This window comes from Neoarius graeffei, chromosome 24, assembly GCF_027579695.1.
Source record: "Neoarius graeffei isolate fNeoGra1 chromosome 24, fNeoGra1.pri, whole genome shotgun sequence".
Lineage (NCBI taxonomy): Eukaryota > Metazoa > Chordata > Actinopteri > Siluriformes > Ariidae > Neoarius > Neoarius graeffei.
In genome coordinates this window covers 47007469-47031405 of record NC_083592.1, presented here as the reverse complement: position 1 = coordinate 47031405, position 23937 = coordinate 47007469, and the positions used below count along the sequence as shown (strand labels likewise).

The 23937-nt window shown below is 43.0% G+C and overlaps 1 protein-coding gene across 1 annotated transcript in view; it reads left to right on the top strand.

The window, feature by feature from the left end:
* si:dkey-61l1.4 (collagen alpha-1(I) chain) overlaps nt 1-23937 on the top strand; it is a 118428-nt gene that overhangs the window by 4811 nt on the left and 89680 nt on the right. The window contains exons 2-5 of the mRNA XM_060907139.1: nt 5987-6167; nt 7515-7673; nt 8211-8403; nt 10344-10472. Of these exons, the coding sequence (XP_060763122.1) occupies nt 5987-6167; nt 7515-7673; nt 8211-8403; nt 10344-10472 (662 nt within the window). The remainder of the gene's footprint in view (nt 1-5986; nt 6168-7514; nt 7674-8210; nt 8404-10343; nt 10473-23937) is intronic.

Genomic DNA, 23937 nt, shown 5'->3' with positions numbered 1-23937 from the left:
GTTCTCTGTTGTTCCCTGCTTTTCTTTGATGTTCCCTGCTGTTCCCTGTTGTTCTCCGCTGTTCCCTGCTGTTCCTTGCTGTTCTCTGCTGTTCCCTGCCTTTTCCTGATGTTCCCTGCTGCTCTCTGCTGTTCTCCATTGTTCTCTGCTGTTCCCTGCTGTTTTCTGTTGTTCTCTGCTGTTCCCTGCCTTTCCCTACTGCTCTCTGCTATTATCTGCTGTTCTCTGCTGTTCCCTGCTGTTCTCTGCTGTTCCCTGCCTTTCCCTACTGCTCTCTGCTATTATCTGCTGTTCTCTGCTGTTCCCTGCTGTTCTCTGCTGTTCCCTGCCTTTCCCTACTGCTCTCTGCTATTATCTGATGTTCTCTGCTGTTCCCTGCTGTTCCCTGCCTTTCCCTACTGCTCTCTGCTATTATCTGCTGTTCTCTGCTGTTCCCTGCTGTTCTCTGTCCCCTGCTGGTCCATGCTGTTCTCTGTTGTTCCCTGCCTTTTCCTGCTGTTCCCTGGTGTTCTCCCCTGTTCCCTGCTGTCATGTTCTGTGAGATTTAATAAATATTATATGAATGATGTGTTACTGTGTTGTTCTACATACATTATGCATGTCTTGTTGTGTTGAATTCATTGTTGAAGCACAGATTGTGGGATTAGTGCAGTGGCAGAACTTTGACACAACGGGCTCCTGTTCAGGTATTGCTAGGTCCATTGAAAGTACCAAATTATTCGCCTTTGCTAAGCTAATTATGATAGTTTACCATGTACCAGCCAGAGTTCATTGTTAAAGTGAGATGCAAAGTATGTGATAGATCTGAAGAACCTGATGTAAAGAACTGTATCTATTTCATTCAACAACATGTCAGATTTTTAAAACCAGTTTATGGTTTTATATGGTTGTATGGTTTTATATATTTATATGTTGTGGAACGTCCATGAAACAAGTTCCTGTGATCGTCTAAATTCTAAGTGCTATAAACGGACGTTCTCTCACCAGCAGCACTTTTTTTCTCTCTCTTGAAGATAAGACAAAAACAACAACAACAACAAGGATTGTTTCCAGTAGGGTTGTGGGACTCAAGTCTGATCTTGGACACAGGCCTGCTGGATATGAGATGTTTTATGTACTGACTTGGACTTATCTCAGACTAATTACCATTTGTACTTGGACTTGTCCTTGTCTTGGATGTTGGTCTGATTAAATATGGTCTCGGTCTCGACTGAGAGTTTGTAAAAAGACTGTTCATATCGTCTTTTCTTTTTGCATACGCAAAGTTTAACATGACGTCATTTCTCCATGTTCAACTTCCTCTAGAAAACATCCTGATCATTGGTGCAATGCATGGACTACCTGACATAAAGTCCTGGCCTTGAAAATGATTTGATTTCAGACTTCTCTTGGACTTCACAATAGTAGTCTTGGCTACAGTCCAACTGTCCAGTACTATCTAATAATGATAGTGTACCATGAGCCAGAGTTAATTCTGAAGGAGGGATAACAAGTACCTGATAGACCTGAAGGGCATGATGTAAAGAACTGTATCTGTATTTGACCTTTACCCTGTCCAATTCTTTTCTTTTCCTCTCTCTTCACTTTGGCATGCTGCTGAGCCGTTAGAAAGGAGCGACTTCAAATAAAGTAAAACAATGTAAATGGACAAAACATGAATGACTTTTAAGTCACCTGATGATATTAGACGTGATGTAAGTTTTTCACAATAGTAGAACAAAATGATATAATATTTAATCAGGAATAGTTGAATGTAAAGTCGAAGGTCAAGTTTTAATGTACTAGGTGTAATAAAAAAAAGTTAATTATAACTGTGATGCAGATTTATTTGGCTTTCACTGTCTACTTCTGAAAGGTATATTGAACAAGCTAGAGAGGTTCAGTTGAGTAATTTTACTGTTGGACAGTACAGTTATCAATGCTTACAGCAGGGGTGGGCAATTATTTTTTCCATGGGGCCACATGAGAAACAGAACATTTTGTGGCGGGCCGGACCAAAAGGCTGAACTAAATTCTGCGTAATATCAGGGCTTAATTTGAGCCGGAACATGACGAAACAAGATCCGTAACCTCCGTCGTCGGATCCAGCAGCTATTTTCATTTCATTCGGTGTTCCGGCAGCTATTTAAATGGATCAGATCACCTCCATAACCATCACAAAGGGGAAAAAAAAATCAAACAATAAATTAAATAAATAAGTAAATAAAAATTTGTTTAGTGTTCGGTTTTTATTTTGATATCTGTTGTTGATTTCTCTCCTATGACATCCACAAAATCCATGCGAAAGGGGAAGGGGGGGGGACATGGGGTGTATACTTCAGCTCAATAGAACACCGGTTTTTTTGTAGCCGTTAGCTTGCGCTGTGGAAAAAATGGCAAAAAACCAAGAAAGCTTACTAAAATTTTTCAAAGTCCCAGGACAGCCGGATCCCAAACGACCTAAAATGGACGACGTTGGACACAGTGACACTGCACCAGCACCTGCTGCAAGTGTACCAGTCCGCGGGAACGATCAAAAAGAAGATGAGAAGAATGATGATGGCGGTGAAGCTAGAAGTGTTAGCGCACCAACCGCAAAGCAAAGCCTTTTGACAAAGAACATGGCGAAAAGGGAAAAAAGGTGACTGGTAGGCTACTGTACATTTCAACAGGAATGGACAGAGGAATTCACCTTTGTGGGGTGAGAGGGTTCTGCTTTGTGTCCAATAGGCCTATACAATGACAAGATTGCATCGATGAAACAATGAAATAAAGCGGCACTTCGAAACACGCCAAGCTACGTTTGCGTCAAAATATTCAGCGGGGGACAGGAGGAAGACGGCATGCCAAGAGCCTCTTCATTATGAAAAAGAATATATTACACTCAAATTGTTGGTCATACGTAAAAATGCATTTTAGTTGTATTCAGCGTCACTTTTTATATATGGCTCTCACGAAAATGTATTTGAAAATATGTGGCTTTCATGGCTCTCTCAGCCAAAAAGGTTCCCGACCCCTGCCTTAACGTATGTGTGGAGAGCGAGGGTGAACTTGAGTGCCTGTTTGGAGAACATTCTGAGCGTTGTCCATTGTTGTCCAGGATTTGATAACTGGTGCTGTTGCAATACGTCATGTAATAGGCGTGTGTGCGTAAAGTTATAGTAAACCGCCCCCCGCCTTTTTTTTTTTGAGTCGCCGGACCCACCCACCTCCTGCGTTCTGGGACCTCCCACTTCACAAATTAAGCACTGCATAATATTAATTGTATTTCTTTATATAAAGCAATAAATATCATTGTTTTTACAAGCTGCTAAGACTGGTAAGAGTATGGAAAAAACGAGGTTGCCTTACAAAAAATGTCATTTATTCAATCAAATTTCCCAAAACAATGGTTAACAAAATATGAACGTTTGTACCATTTTTTTTTCAGTCACATTCACCCCAAAATACAATAAAGACATCACAATATTGTCTTTCTACTCCAAATATCAAGCAAGATACATTATATTATAATATTGATGCCCACATTTGTAGTCTAATCACCTCATTTGGTGTTTTTCAGTTTTTCAGATCTGCTCTCCGCAAACTAAACACACGGCTTTATCTCTGACTTCAGTAAATAAATACAGTACTTAGCAGTCCATGTTTTGTTGAAAGCCCTGCATTCGGCATCTACCTTTCTTCTTTTTGCGGACATTTTGGGGGCTAAAGTCTTCTTGTGACCTGCTCACAACAACGTCGATTCGGCATAGGTATCAGATCTACAGATCGGCTCGGGCTCTGGCGCCTGCTGGTGACGTCACACTATGTGATTGGCTGGACCGTTTGAAGGATGACATACAAGTTTGTGGTTGGGCCGGACAAATTACGGAAGTAGTTATCGCGGGATTAGGTTTCGTGGGATTTCATGTCATGTTCATGTCGCGTGCATTGCGTTTTTGTTGAACACAACTTCAAAATAAAAGCAATGCACATTCAGTCCATGCATGAGGTAAAATTAGAAAATACGTTTATTTTGTAATTTCTAATTAACCTTACGTGGACCAGTCAGAATGAACCAAAGGGCCGGATGCAGCCCGCGGGCCGTAAAATGCCCAGGTCTGGCTTACAGGATATCAATGTAACCATTGGTGGAAGCCATGACTTAATGGTTAGAGAAGCAGCTTTGGGGCCAAAAAGTCACTGGTTCGATTCCCTGGACCAACAGAAATGACTGAAGTGCTCTTGAGCAAGGCACCTAACCCCAACTGCCCCCCCAGGCTGTTCTGAGTATGCTGTACGTCGCTCTGGATAAAAGCATCTGTTAAATGCCTGTAATATAATGTAAACAGTTAGCCACACAGTGGTATTAGCTCCTGGGCCCTCTTACTGGTAGCTCAACCTCTGTGTCGGTGCACCCTCACAGCCTGTAATTATAACTATACTACAAGTTAAATATGTCCCCCTAACCCCTAGTCAACTTGAATATGTTTCCTTTATGCTAATGTACACTCATCTCATTCATCTCATTATCTCTAGCCGCTTTATCCTGTTCTACAGGGTCGCAGGCAAGCTGAAGCCTATCCCAGCTGACTACGGGTGAAAGGCGGGGTACAACCTGGACAAGTCGCCAGGTCATCACAGGGCTGACACATAGGCCCTGTCCACACGGCAACAGATTTAGGTGAATCTGATAAAATTGTTTATCGTTTCGGCCTGGCATCCACACGGCACCGGCGTTTTGGGTGCCCCAAAACGAAATCTTTTGAGAACGGGTTCCAGAGTGGAAAAATCTGGCAACGGCGCCGTTGCGAAGTCGTCTGGATGAGTAGAATGGATTTATGATGAAGTCACAACCACATGACAATCCCGCCAGCAAAAATAGGGGAAAAAAAGGAGCGATCTCACCTCTTCAGATGTTGGTTTAAGTCCGACAATACATTCCTCAAAAAGGGCGTAGAAGAACAAAGTAATCCATCAACGTGTAGCATTCAATTTATTCCAGACCATTAAAGAATTCTGGAGGATCTCAGAATGTTGGCGTACCGGCTTCCATCTACCCCCGTTCATTCCTCTTTCCGCGTCTCCATTCAAAAAACGAGCACGTGATTTAAAGGGACTGTAGCCATAGGACAGGGAGTGAGAAGGTGTGCGCGTGTGACAGTGACAGGGAAGAACCTCGGCTCATGCTCGCCCTGAATTTCTCTTAAAGTGAAGGCAGAAGAACGTTCAGCGCCTGGCCAGGCTTTCTATGTATTAATTTACATAGATGTTTTAATATGAAATATAAATAAGTGTCTTAGACAATAGATACTATTTTACGCTACTGACTAATAATCAAAACTTTATGTGGCTAATGCTACAGAAGAAGGGGTTTATGCGCATGTGTCTACTTCTTCTATTGTTCTGGTGTCTCCAGTGGGACCGTCTTACAGCGCACGTAGAGGTGTGGCATGTGTATTGCATTGTTTTCAGCAAGCGTTGCGTTGCCATATGAACCTGATATTTTACTGATCCGTTGCCCATGTGGACGCGATATTTAAAAAAAAATCTCATTGCCGTGTGGATGTAACCATAGACACAGACAACCATTCACACTCACATTCACACCTACGGTCAATTTAGAGTCACCAGTTAACCTAACCTGCATGTCTTTGGACTGTGGGGGAAACCGGCGCACCCGGAGGAAACCCACGTGGACACGGGGAGAACATGCAAACTCCACAAAGAAAGGGCTTCGTCGGTCACGGGGCTCGAGCCCGGACCTTCTTGCTGTGAGGCGACAGCGCTAACCACTACACCACCGTGCCGCCTGCTAATGTACACCATTGGAGTAAAATCCTCAAGGGTTCTTCAGGTCATCCCTCTGACAACTGTATATAGAACCCTATAATTCAGCTTTTCCATATTGGAGAGGGTTCCAAGCAGAACTGCTTTAGCAATCTAACAACCCGTAACTATCCAAAGTGAAGAACTCTATGGTTTAATATTGTTGCTGATGACTGCTTGTTGGTTGCATTTTTCACAGAGGAAGTGGAACAACATTTGAATCCTTTCACCCAAAAAGTGGACTTACTGAAGCTCCTGTCCGGTCTCGTGCCACAGAGTAACAATGTGTCTCTGTTTGAGGATAACGAGGGATGCTCAGTACTGAACACCGGACTCTACTCAACCCTGACTCTGCCGACGAGACAAGCTTTTGGTTCGAGGTCTGTCCTTAAATCCTGCACCCTACTGCACTGCTGATTAATGGTTAAAAGTAGACGGCCTTTCGATTTCATAAAACCGGTGAAATTTAGTTCCCTCTGAAATTTGGTCATTGTGATATATGTTTATTTCTGTAATAACTAAAAACGAGAACAAAAAAACAGGCCATTCTGTGGCTGGGAAGTTATTTAATTTGAGGGGATTCCTGAGCAAATAATGTGCATAAAATCACTTGCTTCAAGCAGACAGAGGAAGTCCAGTGTGCGCATGTGCAAGTTTACTTTTCGGCATTGCCTTCTTCTTTTTCTTCTTCTTCTCTTGGGTTTTACAGCAGCTGGCATTCAGTATTGTATTACTGCCATCTACAGGTTTACTTTGACCGTGCACTGACAGTTCCATCATTCTGCCGCTAAACGAACAGCTGATCACACCTAGATGCTCGCTGACCGCCAATATTTATTAGTTTGGCCCTGCGTTTCCTTTCCTTCGCAACATAACATCTTTTCTTCTCGCTTTCCGTTACTGTGGTCAGTCTTTCACGTTTCATTCACGCCCTCCGTTTTCCTTTCCTGTTTCAAATTTGTATCCCATAATGCCTTGTGCAAATGGGGAAAGCCCACCACGTGATGCATGATGTAGTATCTTGGATTGCGTCACGGTGAAGGAAGAAATAATAGCAGAAAATTAGGGCCACGTGGCCCTAAATTCATTAATTGTTCTATTTACTATTTGTTCTATTTAGTGGTTAGAGCGCTTAGCCGCTAAGCGAACGGTCCCCGGTTCGAGCCTCGTCTCGGACGGTGATCTGGGGCTCGCCTCCTGTCCACCCAGCAGTGAATGGGGACCTGGTGGAAACACTGGGGAAGTTAAGGCGGCAAGGAAAGGAACTGGCCACCCTACCTCACCATGCCGGTGGCCCAGGACAAGTGTGCTCTCTAACAGGCACTCCCCGACATATGTACGAAAACGTATATGGGACTCTTTGACTTTTTGAAAAAAATTGGAAGTCTGTGATTCGAATTCGGTAGCTTTCGATCCACTAAAGAAAAATAATCAAGTGTCGGGGAAAATTATTTTTATGACCTAAACCTGAAAAATCTGAAAGTCAGTCTACCTTTAATATGTTGATTCCTGGTTTTGTCAAATAATAGAAATAGTCGATTTATAATATTAATGGGCTTAGTTTATCTTAAATCCCTGTTTTCGAACCTAACAAAATGATCGACACCACCATGAAGATGGAGCAGATGGCGTGATTTCAGTACTGAATAGAATAAATCATATCTACGTATAATTTAACGCATCATCCTTCAGCTCTGATGTTCTGATGTGTACGTGTGTGTACACAGCTTTACAGATGAGTTCAGTGTACTCCTTCAGCTGCGCAGCTCTCAGGATGTGGACCGCAGCGTCCTCACCATTTTGGACTTCTACAATCAGGTGACACTTCAGATTCGCCTCAGTCCCTCAGGTTTCACCTTCATCACTGCCCATCAGCACGGCTACGAGTGAGTCTGAGAGTCAAACATTTTGTTTACACTCGGCATTATGAATGAATTATTGGCAGTCAAATTAAACCAAAGTCATTATTTTCTATGGGTTTGCGATTGTAAAACCATGCAACCTAATACGATATAACCTGCAAAAACATACAAGCCGAATTATTACCAGGGTCTACATCACAAATGCACAATTACTACCATTTACAAACCGAATGCACTTTAAATCTAAGGGGCGTTTCATTCTATGTAATCATTTGACAACTATCAGTGATAGACTTGGTGAATCTACAGACTGGGCTAGAAAGAAATCGGCCGTAGGCTCTACTTCATACCATCCTGTTTATTTTTTACTGATGACTATTGGTAATGCTGTGGCCCTCTGTTCCACAAAAGACAAAAATAACCATTTTAAGCCATTTGCTCACAGTATACAAGATGATATGGATGCTGAAAATTGAACTTTATTTTCTTTTAAGGTTTACTTAAAAAAGAAGGAGAGCTTATCACTGTTCGTTTGCCCAGTGTGTGTTTTTGTTTCCGCAGGTTTTTAGTGTCAGGCCTGTCTGATTCTCGGTGGCACTGGGTCTCAGTGGGTGCCTCGTTGGAACATCTGGCTGTTTATGTGAACTGTGTGCTGGTGGAGAAAGTCAGATGGACCTTCCCATACTTGGGCATCCCTACAGACGGTCTGTTGATGGTCGGGGGCATCGTACAGGGCTTCGAGACGCCGTTTGAGGTAGATTTACTTTGTTTTTTTGTCTTCAACCTCTGAACCCTGTGGCCATGTAATGTTTATGTCATGCATTGGCCATTTATATAGACGTATAGTAAGAGGAAAAGCTGTTCCAACATGTGAAAGTCTTCAGGACGCGGTTTTTCAGTAACATGACCAAGCTGCTCTTTTGTCTGAGTAACTAAGGGAAAGGCTGTTTATAGTACAACACTGTAAAAAAAGAATAGTCGAGAATACTTGAAATTTCAAGGCAACAGTCTGCATTAAGAATTTTATGTTTTGCCAACGATGTATGCCCATGATAATCCAAACTATGATAACACTGTTATCTTTATTAAGAATTCTTAATTAAGTCAATTTTCAATTCCTCATTCTGCCAACATAGATTTCTCTTTTTGCTGAACAGTGGCATTCACAGTAGTACAAAAAGGCAATTGAGGTTATCACAATTTTGGGGGGGGCTTTTTTTTTACCTTTATTTGGATAGGACAGTGTAGAGACAGGAAATGAGCGGGAGAGAGAGAGACAGGGAGGGATCGGGAAATGACCTCAGGTCGGAATCGAACCCAGGTCCCTGGATTTATGGTATGGCGCCTTATCCACCTGAGCCACGACAACATGATCTTCAACTGGAGAGAGAACCACATTGCCCAGCCCTTGCATTTGGGAGAGGAAACCCCGTGTCTTGGTCATTAAGAGCATGCGCTGAATAAACACCTGTGGCAATTATGTATTTTCAATTCAGATTATTCACTATTGCATATTTACACATCATTGAGGTGCACCCTATCAGTTTGATGTGGATTTTTCTGTTCGTTAATAATTATTCATATTTTCTTGTCCATTCAATTGTGAATATGGAATTACTTGAACAAAGCGTAATTCTATTTTTTAGAATTATCCACATCAAGAAAAATCCACATCAAACTGATAGGGTGCACCTCAATGATGTGCAAATATACAATAGTGAATAATCTGAATTGAAAATACATAATTGCCACAGGTGTTTATTCAGCGCATGCTCTGAATGACCAAGACACGTGGTTTCCTCTCCCAAATGCAAGGGCTGGGCAATGTGGTTCTCTCTCCGGTTGAAGTTCATGTTGTCGTGGCTCAGGTGGATAAGGCGCCATACCATAAATCCGGGGGCCTGGGTTTGATTCCGACCTGAGGTCATTTCCTGATCTCTCTCCTGCTCATTTCCTGTCTCTACACTGTCCTATCCAAATAAAGGTGAAAAAAGCCCCCCCAAAAAATTGTGATAACCTCAATTGCCTTTTTGTACTACTGTGAATGCCACTGTTCAGCAAAAAGAGAAATCTATGTTGGCAGAATGAGGAATTGAAAATTGACTTAATTAAGAATTCTTAATAAAGATAACAGTGTTATCATAGTTTGGATTATCATGGGCACATCGTTGGCAAAACATAAAATTCTTAATGCAGACTGTTGCCTTGAAATTTCAAGTATTCTCAACTATTCTTTTTTACAGTGAAGAGAAACTCATTAAAATGGAATAATGATGATTAAAAGTCGATTATGATATGCCAAATTCGAATTACATTTAAAAAAATAATAATAAAAGTGGTAAAAGTAAAGCAAAATAGTTTCCTGCTGTCTATTAAATTCAGCACCAGATCATCTGGCTCTTTTATTAAAACCTGAAAGCTTTGAGATGCTGCACTTTAATCGCTGTATTAGTGGCGATGGGTCAAGCAGCTGGCTGAGCATGTGTGTGCTAAACCATGCATATATTCCTGCTAGTTTTAAGGCTGTTCCTCATATTATAGCATCACATTACATGAGAAACCTAATGACAGTGTGTTTGCAGTCCAAACAGATACACAGACGAGAGCTGTGGTTGGTGCTTCTACTTGTTTCTCGTGGAGAGTAGTGATGGATGGCTACAACTTTCCCGAATGGTGCTGATTTTGTGTTTATAGGGAGGTATCAGGCAGATGATGTTCATCATGGGTGATGGCAGAGCTGCTAAAAATCATTGTCGACTCCATCAGCCGGTGTGTGGAGCCTCGATGGACTCATGGTCCTCCAAAACATCTCGCAACATACAGGTACAAAAGAATTGCGCCACATTCGACTCTCATGTCTTATGACTCCGTTAGCATAATGAATCAGATGCCACCATTTATGACATGGTTATGTCAGTTCTATGGAACACTATATTTCCTGTAATTGAACTAAAAAATAAATAAATAAATAAAACTTTTCCTTAATACTCCTCCAGACTTTATCGCTGTCCTCAACCAGCCTGATGGAAGACCCAGTAATTTCTGCAGAGTCTTTCAGTGGCAGAATAGATCCTTTTATTACAACCACACTTCAAAATCCCAAGTTGCAAACGGAGGAAGCAGACATGCTGGTAAGTCAGTTTCTGAATCACAGCACATCCAGATACATTAACCACGCTTGCTCGAGCATTTCATAGGCTTGTTCTACTGGTACAAATGAATGCAGCCCTTATGCATGATGTGTGAATGAGCTTCACGGTGGACAACTGGAAGTCTGGAAACGTTAGAGTGATGACCCTGACTTCAAATTTGTCCCCATTAAACTGTCACTGTGCTCGCCTGGTGGAAGGGGATGAGATTAATGATGGTCATGGGAGCACTAGCGATAAATGCTCCATCTGGGAGGACAAGAAGGCGTTCTCTTTGAGCCGCTGTGCAGGAACTACTCCAGAGTTAGTAAATGGCCTGGAAAGCTTCCTCTGGGTTTTTGTAGTTTGAGCCAAAGAAATGCAATTTAAAGCAACATGTTTGTGTTAGTAGTCAATCAGAATAGGGACATTTTATTTATATTGTATATTATCATCTTTTATACCACAATGCAATTTAATTCTCAATTCTGATTGGTCAGAAGGTGTTGATTAATTTTCTATAACAGCAGCTCTAACAATAATGCTGCCTGCACATAATCCAAGATGAATGTAAGATAATAATAATAATAATAATAATAATAATAATAATAACTTGCACGCTTATGGGGAGTGGTTATGGGAACTCTCGGTCTGGTCAAGAAAGCGATGGAGAAATACACCAACAAAATCCCTGATAAAATCAAGATACAAGAAGTGCAGAAGATCATCCTCCTCAGAACTGCTCACATACTCAGAAGGACTTTATCCATCAAATAAATCCATCACACCGTCATGGTAGCCCCAAGTCCAAGGGGTGGATTCAGCTTCAAGAGAGGTTAGAGCAGGAAACTTAATAATAATAATAATAATAATAATCCATTATCTGTAGCCACTTATCCTGTGCAGGGTCGTGGGCAAGCTGGAGCCTATCCCAGCTGACTACGGGCGAAAGGCGGGGTACACCCTGGACAAGTCGCCAGGTCATCACAGGGCTGACACATAGACACAGACAACCATTCACACTCACATTCACACCTACGCTCAATTTAGAGTCACCAGTTAACCTAACCTGCATGTCTTTGGACTGTGGGGGAAACCGGAGCACCCGGAGGAAACCCACGCGGACACGGGGAGAACATGCAAACTCCACACAGAAAGGCCCTCGCCGGCCACGGGACTCGAACCCGGACCTTCTTGCTGTGAGGTGACAGCGCTAACCACTACACCACCGTGCCGCCCCAGATTGGTAAAATGGGTTAGAAAAAAATCCACTCCAAAAACAAATCCCTCTTCATGAAATAATTGTTTTCAACAAAAACACGTGCTATAAAATTTATATCTGAATAATTAACCAGGGTGTTTAAAGGGTTAAGCATGAGTCACTTCCTAACTTGGGTGCCATAGCATGTAAAGGTTTCCCTTTGGAGAAAAGCCATAAAACCTGAAAAGGAGATCAAATTAATTCAATTGCATTGTAAATTGCCTCCTTAAGCAGAGAATCCTTCAGTGTGTCATTCTTGTGACTGAAGTCTTTTGGTATAAACTTTTTGACGTTTATTTAACACATTTCATGTTTCTCTAAGCTGAAAAAAGTATTGTGTTGAGTTGACAGCCATTTTATTGGAGTCATTATGTGTAAGTGAAAGCTGTGTGCGTGGGGGGGTATTTTGGGGGGGTGTAGTTGAACTTTGGGGTGAAGGCTTGTGAAGTTTTACAGTTATGACTTTATAGTTTTCCACAAAAAGCCCTCATTACGTGGCGTGCCGTTGCTGTCTGTATGGAGTGGAGTTATAGATGTTTGCTTTTCTAACCTCTTTATAGTCCACATATGTGTTTATTGAATGGTCTAAAACAGTGTTGTAGCAAGTGGAGCAAGTTTGCGTCAGCTTCAATGGAATCGTATGCTCAACGACTGGTCATAAAGTTTTTGGGGGGGTTTCAAATTGTTATACACCTGTTCCCAGTTTAAACAGCAACATCAGATTGGAAACAGTCCTTCTGAACATCTGGGAATTCCAACTAATTTTGGAGAGCACTGTTGACATCATGACACAAACACCTATACAGTAAAGTGTTTGAAACCAGTCCAAATCTGCAAGTCCTGGTTATACACCAGGGGGTTATAATTATATTGTGCCCACAGTCATACACTTTATAATGAAAATATGGTGAGTGGTGCTTAATAGGTCATGTACAGAAATAATTAAGGATCGAGCAGAGAATGGCTGAAAAGCTCTGTGTGTTACAGTGGGTTTATACCATAGTGTTGTTGTATTCTCGATTCTGATTGGTCAGAGTGTGTTGATTATACAACTCTTACAGTAGTTCTGGCTCCAGTGATTTATATTAATGTGCTCATCTAGAATGTGTAAACTATTGATTCTGTATTATACAACAGTTAGTTCAGATCCTCTAATCTGATATTTAGTATAACTGCAGTGGGTAGCGTATACGTTACTATTAGAGCTGGGACTTGAGCTCAGCCCAAACGTAGCCAGACAAACCAAAAAAGTAACAGGGCAAAGGATTTTGCAAGGGATTAGCGGCAGGCTGCCAGGTCACTCCGTTGTCAATGTTGATTTTAAAAGTAACTAAGTAAATTACATCGAGAAACAAATACTTAAGTCTGAGTGAAAAATACTGCAGCGAGCGTGCGTGGAAGAAGAGTCTGGAGAAAGAAATCTTAGGTGGTGTTTACATTAGACCGTATCAGCGGATCATCAGATTAACGTTTTTAAAATGATTCGCGTGCACACAGCAACACCAATACATGATTAGCATGCACACAGCAATGCCAATACACGGATACGCTCGGCTCCGCAGGCATCCTGCGCTCCAAATCACTCCGCCCTGAACAGCGAGTGCCCTCTGGAGGGTGCGCACTCCGGCCCTGCGCAGCTCACAGAGCGCGCGAGTGAAGCGCATGAGCAGTGATTCGGGACAAATAGCAGGAAGTGAAAGTCCGCGCCGTTTTTCAGCAGTCGCGTCACATGACCAACGTGGCATGACCAACGCCAGCGAATCAGGAAGGTGGATGTCACAGTGACGTTGTCCAATGACGACGTCAGCTAGAGCTCAGCACAGCGTATCATCGTTCCTCAATATTTACACAGCACCGGATCAGATACGTAATGGATTGAATACGTGGGCCCTGGCGGATTCAAGTTGTTCCGCCTGTGGAGTCGTTTCCCGGCGTTTTAATGTGAACGGACAGTGCATCCGCGACGAAAACGAGACGGATACGGTCTAATGTAAGCACTACCTCAGGTGGGGTTTACATTAGACGGTATCAGCGGATCATCAGATTAACGTTTTTAAAACGATTAGCGTGCACACAGCAACGCCAATACACGATTCGCGTGCACACAGCAACGCCAATACATGGATACGCTCGGCTCCGCAGGCATCCTGCGCTCCAAATCACTCCGCCCTGAACAGCGAGTGCCCTCTGGAGGGTGGGCACTCCGGCCCTGTGCAGCTCACAGAGCGCGCGAGTGAAGTGCACGAGCAGTGATTCGGGACTGAGCCGCTGTGTGTGTGATCTCAGTGCATATCGGGCATGCGCGTCACTTACCACTTGCAAGTGGAAGGATGGCAAGCCTAAAGACAATCATAACTACACAATGGGCAGTATTTGCATCAGTATTTGCAGTATTTTCATACTTTTATACTCTTTAATGAAAGGTGATACAAGGCGGAAGTCCGCGCCATTTTTCAGCAGTCGCGTCACATGACCAACGCCAGCGAATCAGGAAGGTGGATGTCACAGTGACATTGTCCAATGACGACGCCAGCTAGAGCTCAGCACAGCGTATCCGCGTATTCTCAATGTTTACACAGCACCGGACCAGACACGATCTGGATTGAATACATGGACCCTGGCGGATTCCCGTTTCCCGGCGTTTTAATGTAAACGGACAGTGCATCCGTGAAGAAAACGAGACAGATACGGTGTAATGTAAACTTGGCCTTAGTTTCTCTGTCATTAGCCTGTGCTACTTGCTCTCGATAGCACTGGCTTGACTGCTTTATTAGCATAACGAGGTTAACAAATCCAGCATAAGCCCAGGCAGATAACTTGTCCGTTGAAAAAAACAGGCAACTCCAGCAATACAGCCTGTAAGTTTTTTTTTTTTTACAGCCAGTCATCCATGGGTAATGTTAATAACTGTTGACTTTCAAATGCCCTTCAACAGTTTTCCCCTTTTCTGTTAGGTCCAATCTTGGAGTTGGTCTTCCCTTTTGTATTATAAATTGTTTCTCCACAAAAGCCTGCTTTGAAAAAGGCAAAGCTATTACGCTAGCCATGTCGATCTCCTCTGCCATAGCTGCAGACATAATAATCTTATTCACTGCTGCACTGATGGCACCGACTCACAGTTAAGCTAGTGTTGGCCTTCGAGAAGGTCTAGGGTGATAAGTTTTTGGTCCTGCCCACTATAAATCAAAATCTGAATGGTTAATTTATCGGTCACTTCTTACATAAACATACACTGCCATGGCCTTCTGTCCCGGCAATGAAGTCCTAACCAGTGAGTGAGCCACACTTACCCCTTTTCCACCAAATCAGTTCCAGGGCTGGTTCGGGGCCAGTGCTGGTGCTGGTTCACAACTCGTTCAACTTGCGAGCCAGCTGAGTACCAGTTTGCTTTTCCATAGCTTGTGGTGCTAAGGGGAGCCACGTCAGTTACGTCGCTGTATACGTCAGTTACGTTGCTGTATACGTCAGTTACGTCGTTGCGTTTGCATAAACCTTGGCACGAATATCGAAGCAACAACAACAATAACAATAATGGATGACTTCGCGTTTGTACAGCTACTGCTTCTCGTCGCTTAAAAATGGTGATCTTTCGTGGTCTTGCAATTGTTGTTGGTCTTAGCAACTCCACCCCTGCTGACATAAGCGGTTCTTTCCTCTGGCCCAGCAAAGAGTTTGTGCTAGCCTGGAACCGGTTTTTCTGGCCCCAGAGCCAGTTCTTTGTCAGTGGAAACAGAAAACCCAGTTCCAAACTAAGCACTGGCCCTGAACCAGCCCTGGAACTGCTTTGGTGGAAAAGGGGCAACTGAGCTCTTTATAAAATCTGGAGAGCTCAGAGCCTATTCCCCACTGTAGAGATGAGTGACGCCATCTGGCCGCCATCTTACCACTCCCATTGTGTGTATTTGGCTTGTGTGTTAAACCATGGTATTCGATCAAATTTTTCTCACCAACTACATAAATAACTTGTCCAATTTTGTGTAGCTTCCAGTAATCTAAATGACGGTTCTGCTCTGCAATATGAGCTCTCCAGATTTTATATAGGCTCAGTGGTGAGCCAGCTCTAAACTCTTCTCAGCCTAGAGACAACAGACAAAAAAATCTCATTGGATAACTCGATTTTCATGTTTTCAGGTGAGTAACCCTTTCATTCCTGAAGCAAATTTGATAGAAAACGAGGCCGAATTAGAAGAGAATAATTATAATGAAATTATGAAAGAATGAAATAAATTAAATATAACATTTGAAATGCTTCTCTGAAGGCCTAGAAGACCCTCATGGTTCTCCTCTGAGTGTTACACATTTTACTGTTTGTCTCACTCTGCTTGTTTGTGTTCACAACATAAAATTCCAGTTCTAGCTATAATGCATGACATTGAAACCAAAGATCTTGGAATATACCGTACCAAGATAGAGCAACATAGATCATCTCTATGGGAGCATAAGTGGAACAGTTCCAGTCGCTTTATATCACACAGGAAATTTTGCTGAGAAGGTTGAGAAGCCATATACTGTAGCTGCATGTTCTGACACAAAGGCAGTTTTCCTGAAACAGTTTCCTGCAGAAATACCATTGTGGTCTCACAGTGAACATAAGTACCTGGGAATATGTTGTAAATTCCTCCAAATACCCTTTAACTCTCCCTAAGAGAGAGAACTAATGGCCAATGTTTTGGTGAAATGTTTTCCATGGACCTCCTCACTGACCAGAATGGAGCACTGGGTCGTTCTGGTCTGTATAGAGATCTTGCAGTCACGTGACCGGAAAGTACACAACCGCCATCTTGTCGGTCAAAAACACCGCTGAACACTGCTGCACTCGTGTACAGAATGGATCAATTTCAACCGACGGACTACACGGCTCATTTTTCTAATGAACAGATAACTAGATATATGTCTAAAATAAACGATCTACAGATTTGTGACCCTTATGGCTTACCGGATGGAGTTTTCACGACCGGATTTTGAACTGTCAGCGGAATACCCGGACGTGTATAATTACCTCATTAACTTTCCCTCGCTGTTCAGTGGTGAAGCACTGCATGCCTATAAATCTCTGGACAGTTATCTCTACAGAAATTCAGGATTTGTCAGCGACTCAGATGTGGCATCTTGTAAACAAGAATCCTCATTGGATGAGTAAGTCACTTAAGTATTGAGTATAGCACTGACCAGCCGATTATAGAATAGAATAAGGTATTTCCAAATCGTCCATCTTGTTTACATGGATCTGGCGTTGGAGAGGTAGAGGCTTGGCAGTGGAGATTTGAGTAGCTGTTTTCTGAGCTTAGTCAACAGGCCGGCTCTGTCTGCAGCCTCGCTTTTGCTTCCGCTCCCGGCACCGCCTCCTTCGCTTTGCTTCCGATAGCAATCCATGGAGATCCCGCTGGTCTCGCTATCTCGTCCGGAATGTTTTTTTTTTTTCTCATCCGGAATGTTGTGCATGCGATGGAAATCGCTACAAACCATCATTTTCTGCTGGAAACCAATGTCCAGTAAGTCCATACGGTTGTAGTGGATATTGAAGTTCGGTACAGACGAACAACATGCAAAAATACACACAAAAAACATAAAAAACGTGCACAGGTAGGGAGAGCTTGTAGCTGCAGCCGTTGTAGTAAAATTGTATATAGTAGGGTTTTCCAGAAGAAAAGGTAGAAGTAAAAGCAGAAGTAGAAGGCGGAATATGGCGTTTGACCGACAAGATGGTGTCTGTCACAATCTGGATCGGCTGTGACGTCACATGCAAGTGCTCCATAAAGGAGCATCAGTCCCCCTTCTCCTTCCAAAAGTCGAACAAGGAAGCGGTTATACATCTGTGGCTCTCACTCCACCTCAATCTTCTCTGTAGAAACCGTTACAACACTTACTATGGGCTGTCAGTCAGTCTGTGCATTGGCATTGCAACACAATGCTCAATTTAGCTGTGGCTTCTTTGGTAACTACTTTTTCTTTTTTTTTTGATGGAGCAAAAATAAACACAATATTTATAATATGATGTGTCTGAAATTTCAGCTACTCAATATGAATTTCTTGTTTATAGAAGTTATATAAAAGCAATATCACTCTCGCAATCATGCGGTTATACTGAACATCAGGATGAATATTCAGCATAACAGCACCCTTTCTTGTGCAATATTGCTTAATTAATTAATTACTTACACTGGGACTTGTACACTGGGACTTGTACAGCAGACTGTCCACACAGATGGATGAAGAAAATGTGTATAAATCCTTGATATGGTGAAGGTGTTTATTTAGCATGTTGGGCACGTGTCTCCAGTGTCAGTGCTTTGTTAGAGATAAAAAAGATAAAACTTTGTGTTTTAATGACATTCCAAAATATTACATATCACGAAAATGGATACAAATATTCCATGATGTTTCTTTTTTTTTTTCTTCGTTGCGGTCAGGCACCACCTGAACATCATCAGCTTTTTTTTGGCTAGTCAGACACAAGGTATGCCACCACTCTTGCCAGAGCAGTTGGTTAGGTGCCTTGCAGAAGGAAACTTCAGCCAGTCCAGCTGGTCGAGGGAATCAAACCAGCAACCTTCTGGCCCAAAGCTGCTCCTCTAACCATTAGGCCATGGCTTCCCCCTTGATATAAGAAGAATAAAACAGAATCTGCTGTTATTTTAAAAAAAAAAACCTACAGGGAGGCTACAGTAATTCTGCTTCGTGCCAGGTCACATCACCCCCCATTGTTGATTATTTTCCGATAAGAACCCATCCCCATATGTTTTTTTTTTGTATTAATGTAATAACATGGAGCACAACCTGCTTAAAACTCTTTCTAAAATTATTTAACCTATGATGTACATAATCCATCCATCTATTATCTGTAGCTGCTTATCCTGTACAGCAGGGGTGTCCAAACTGATCCATAAAGGGCCGTGTGGCTGCAGGTTTTCATTCCAGCCATGCAGCAGCACACCTGACTTGGCTTATTCAATCAACTGAACTGTCTTCACACAGTCAAATACTTGCAGCCACACCCACCCTTGATTAAAGGGTGGGTGTGTCAGTTGATTGAATAAGCCAAATGAGGTGTGCTGCTGCATGGCTGGAATGAAAACCTGCAGCCACACAGCCCTTTATGGATCAGTTTGGACACCCCTGCTGTACAGGGTCGCGGGCAAACTGGAGCCTATCCCAGCTGACTATGGGCAAGAGGCGGGGTACACCCTGGGCAAGTCGCCAGGTCATCGCAGGGCTGACACATAGAGACAAACAACCATTCACACTCACATTCACACCTACGGTCAATTTAGAGTCACCAGCTAACCTAACCTGCATGTCTTTGGACTGTGGAGGAAACCGGAGGAAACCCATGCAGACACGGGGAGAACATGCAAACTCCACACAGAAAGGCCCTTGCCAGCTGCTGGGCTCAAACCCAGAACCTTCTTGCTGTGAGATGACAGTGCTAACCACTACACCACCTTGCCGCCAATGTACATAGTCAGTGGTCGAAATACTTTTTTCCCCCCAGTGTTCTGCAATATTGCAGAATGTCAAAATTTTGTTCTGCAATTTGGAAATATTTTCTGCAAATACACAAGCCTCCATACTGCACCCTTCTCAACCTAATAATGCCTATATTTACATCATATCTAGCTTTACAACTCATAGCATTACTGTAATTCCTTATTCTCTCACTCCATTTTTAATTTCAGTCTTCACAGATCCTTCTCTGCAGCAAAGTTATCATTCCATGATCCCTCCACAGGTCTTTCATCTCCCTCGCCCTGACACTACGGGCTACTACAACTTGAAGTATACCAACTAATTCATAAATGTACTAGTTATCACACCCACACATTATCCTTCCACACAACATACTAATAAAGGTATCACCACAATAAAAAATAGAACACAACTGTTCTTCAAGAAACAAAACATTCATTTTCATGTTACACGGCATGTTACATTTTGTCAAGATTAAGTTTCTAGCTTGAACAATAGATTGTTACCCAAAATGTACTTCATTCACAGTGTTCGCATCTGCAACCTGTAGTTTTAAATTGAAAGCAAGGTTTCAATTCTACACTCTGTTACATCTTACGATGATGCAAAGAATTGATGCCATTAAGGAATAAAACCCAACTGGCAAATGGAAAGACGTTTGGGTTCATTGTGTTCGCCTGGCTTCTGAAGTGCAAGGTCATGAACTGAACTGAGAACTACTGCAGGGGCTTCACTGCTCTAAACTAACAGAGAACTGGGTACAAACTAATCATGGCAGAACTGAGAGCGACAGAACTACTGAGAGCTACAGAACTGAACCTATGAGCTTTGTCTTACAGGGCAACTGTTTTACTTTGTGCTAGTCTGCACCACAGGCAAGACAGCACTAGTAAAAACAATAGAACATGTACACAAAACATGTATTAGTGTAGCTTGGTATCAGAAAACAAAATATTCAAAAGTATCTATGAATAAAGGTAAAATACTGTTGCTGTCTTCAAAACGGATATAATATCAGTATAATTTTGCATGATTCAACAATACAATATATACAAACCTATACAATTTACCAATGTATGCAAGATAAGAACTAGTCAGCAGCGACCGTATTCATTTTTGTCCCCCTCGCGGACGCGCGATCTGTCGCTGTTGTTGTTGGAGTCACGCTGGCTGCCAGTTTTGCCGAGATACGACAAAATCGTCCTTGTTTTCTTGGCGTTTTTGTCGGACTCTTGCCCCGAAGAAACAATCCTCTTCTTGGGAGCCATGTTTGTTGTGCCGCATTGAATTCTGGGAGATGCATGGCGGAAACTGCCGAACACTGCCGAGGTAGTTGTCGGGTCCTCCCGGCGGGTATTAAAAGTGACGAAATCTTACATCGGAAAATGGCAACTGCCCTTATTTGGTTGTCGTCGCCTTTCATCGGTATTACGTAAACATTGCTCAACTTTGACCTGGAAAACGCCGTCAGGTTTGCGCGGCGCAGGTTTCAGTTTATTTACAGCGCCACTAGTTTGCTAAATTGAGAACCATTGAATCCCGAGCCTGATTTTTTCATTCTGCAAAATTGCAGGTTGTTTAATTTTTCTTCTACAATCTTGAAAATCATTCTGCAAAATGCAGACTGCAGACGGGTATTTCGAACACTGATAGTGAACTAATTTATTAAAGACATTTTGTATGCAGGCGGTGCGATGGTGTAGTAGTGATTAGCACTGTCACCTCACAGCAAGAAGGTCCGGGTTCGAGCCCCGTGGCCGGCGAGGGCCTTTCTGTATGGAGTTTGCATGTTCTCCCCGTGTCCGCGTGGGTTTCCTCCGGGTGCTCCGGTTTCCCCCACAGTCCAAAGACATGCGGTTAGGTTAACTGGTGGCTCTAAATTGACCGCAGGTGTGAATGTGAGTGTGAATGGTTGTGTGTCTCTATGTGTCAGCCATGCAATGACCTGGTGACTTGTCCAGGGTGTACCCCGCCTCTCACCTATAGTCAGCTGGGATTGCCTGCGACCCTGCACAAGATAAGCGGTTACAGATAATGGATGGATGGATTTTGTCTGTATAAGAGCATTTTCCTGTCAATTTGTAGTTGCATAAATCTCAGTTTAATCCATATCTATTCATACAAACCTTGTGTTAAGACCCCTGGTTACTTTGGTCAATTTCTTGAAAATATGTCTTAAGTTCCTGAAAAGATTTCTGCAGTAGAATGATGTTTTCTGTTTGGGCATGAGTCATTTTTTGTTCATGTACAGGAAGTGCTTTACTCTCGTCAGGGTCACGGTTGATCCAAAAAACAGTGGGTGTGAGAATACACTCTGGATTGGGTGCTAGTCCATCACAGGGTAAAATGCACACACAATCACACACTCATTCACACCTAGGGTCAATTCATTGTCACTGATTTTCCTACCAGCATATTTTTGGGAGGAAACTGGAGGAAAACCACACAGACAAGCTGGAGAGACCATGCAAAACTCCATTCGAGCTCAGAATTGAACTGGAGACCCTGGAGCTATGATTGGTAACATGGCATACTGTATAAAAATGGGTGTCCGGTGATGGACAGGGTAAAGGACTGTATAAGAGGGACACTGGATCGGGTATACAGCAAGCTACACAGGCTGTCCGGTTAGAACAGGAATTAATGGATGTCCACTCACGAGAAACCGTGTAAACCGTGGTTTTACTAGAAAACAGAATAAAATACAAATACAACAAGACATGAGCAATAATATACACACAAGCAATAATGTAAATAATGACAATGATATAAATACAAATACACATCGCATTAAATATATATTAACGCAAATGAATAATAACTATATACAATGTAATACAAATGTAAAACACACAAATGAATACTATATAAGTAAAACAATGTAAAGCCCAATGAATGCTATTTACACCCCATAATAAATAACACAACACACTAGATACTGATTATATACACGATATGTACACAATATGTACAATGTGTACAACGTACATGGCGGATGAGGATAGCTGCCTACAGCAGCTATCATTACCAAGGTGCGTGGTGCAACTGCTTACAGCGAGTCACACCCGCATGAAGACACAGAGTGTGTCGGCTGAATGAAGGGGAGCGTGGCTCCTTTAAGCGCTGCCCCGCGCTGTATTGCGCATAGAAGGTTAGAATATGTGGCGCGGTTATGAACTGTACATACCACCACTACACTCCCAACACGGCAATGGCTAATAATGAAATGTGCTCCCGTAACAAACCGTGGTCGAGAAAACAAGCGCTATCATTACATGGCTACTGAACAGAACAGAACAAACACGTAAGAAAATAGACAGACACAGGATGAGAGAAAAGGAGAAGAAATACTCGCTAGCCTTACCGCCACATGTAACAGTTACAGATAACGAGTACACACACAACACAGTAGCTACGCAACAATAAACAACTTACATTCAAGGACGCATGGAATGCTCACACGGCACAAATGATGGACGTTGGATCCTGACACGTCCGCGATAGAAAGACAGAAAGCAAGAAAGAAATGAAACCGAGAAAGAAAGAGAGAAACGGATCCAAATATTCACTGATGAGAAGCAGGTGTTGCATGGAGTCCCCGTCTGATGTGTGCTGTGTTTTCTTCGATGTTTGTGCGCATCTTATATAGTCCACGCAGCACAGTGTGATGGACAGTGGCGCCAGGGTGTCTGAAGTTGGCGTGTGATGGACAGTGGCGCCAGGGTGTCTGAAGTTGGCATGTTGTAACATGCCCTGACAACTAACGAGTTGGGAGCCACTATGTCTGACAAGGGTGCCTGTTTACTACTTTTAAAGGTCAAAATAATTAAGACCTGGCACCGCAATTCTGAACAGCCGCCCCCAACTTTGTAGAACAAAGTTGTGTCCATGATGTCAGGCAGAGGTGTCCTGAGGGAGTGAAGGGAGTCTCACCAGGCGTGAGACTGGGCGTGTGTAGGTCCGGTCCTTGACCTGCACCTGTGCAGTACGTACCCTGCCATCTGCTCCAGGGATGACAGCAGTGACCTTGCCCACAGGCCACAGGGCACGTGGGAGTTGAGGGTCGACAATCATCACGATGCTGTCAACGATGAGGTCCTCCCGGTCTCGTTGCCACTTGGAGCGGGTTTGAAGAGAGGGCAGGTAGTTCCTGATGAACTTAGCCCAGAATTGGTCCTCAAGGGCCTGGCACTGTCTCCACCTGCACCTGCTCAGGATGTCGGAGTCGGTGTAGACCACTTGTGGTATGGAGGGGTCGTGCCGCCCCATCAGCAGCATGTTTGGAGTGATGGGATCTGGATCTGCGATGTCTGACGAGGTGTAACCCAAGGGCTTGGAGTTGATGATGCTTTCCACCTCGATCAGCACTGTCCTCAACACCTCCTCAGTGACTGTCTGTGCATCGAGTGTAGTGTGTAGGGCAGCTTTGATG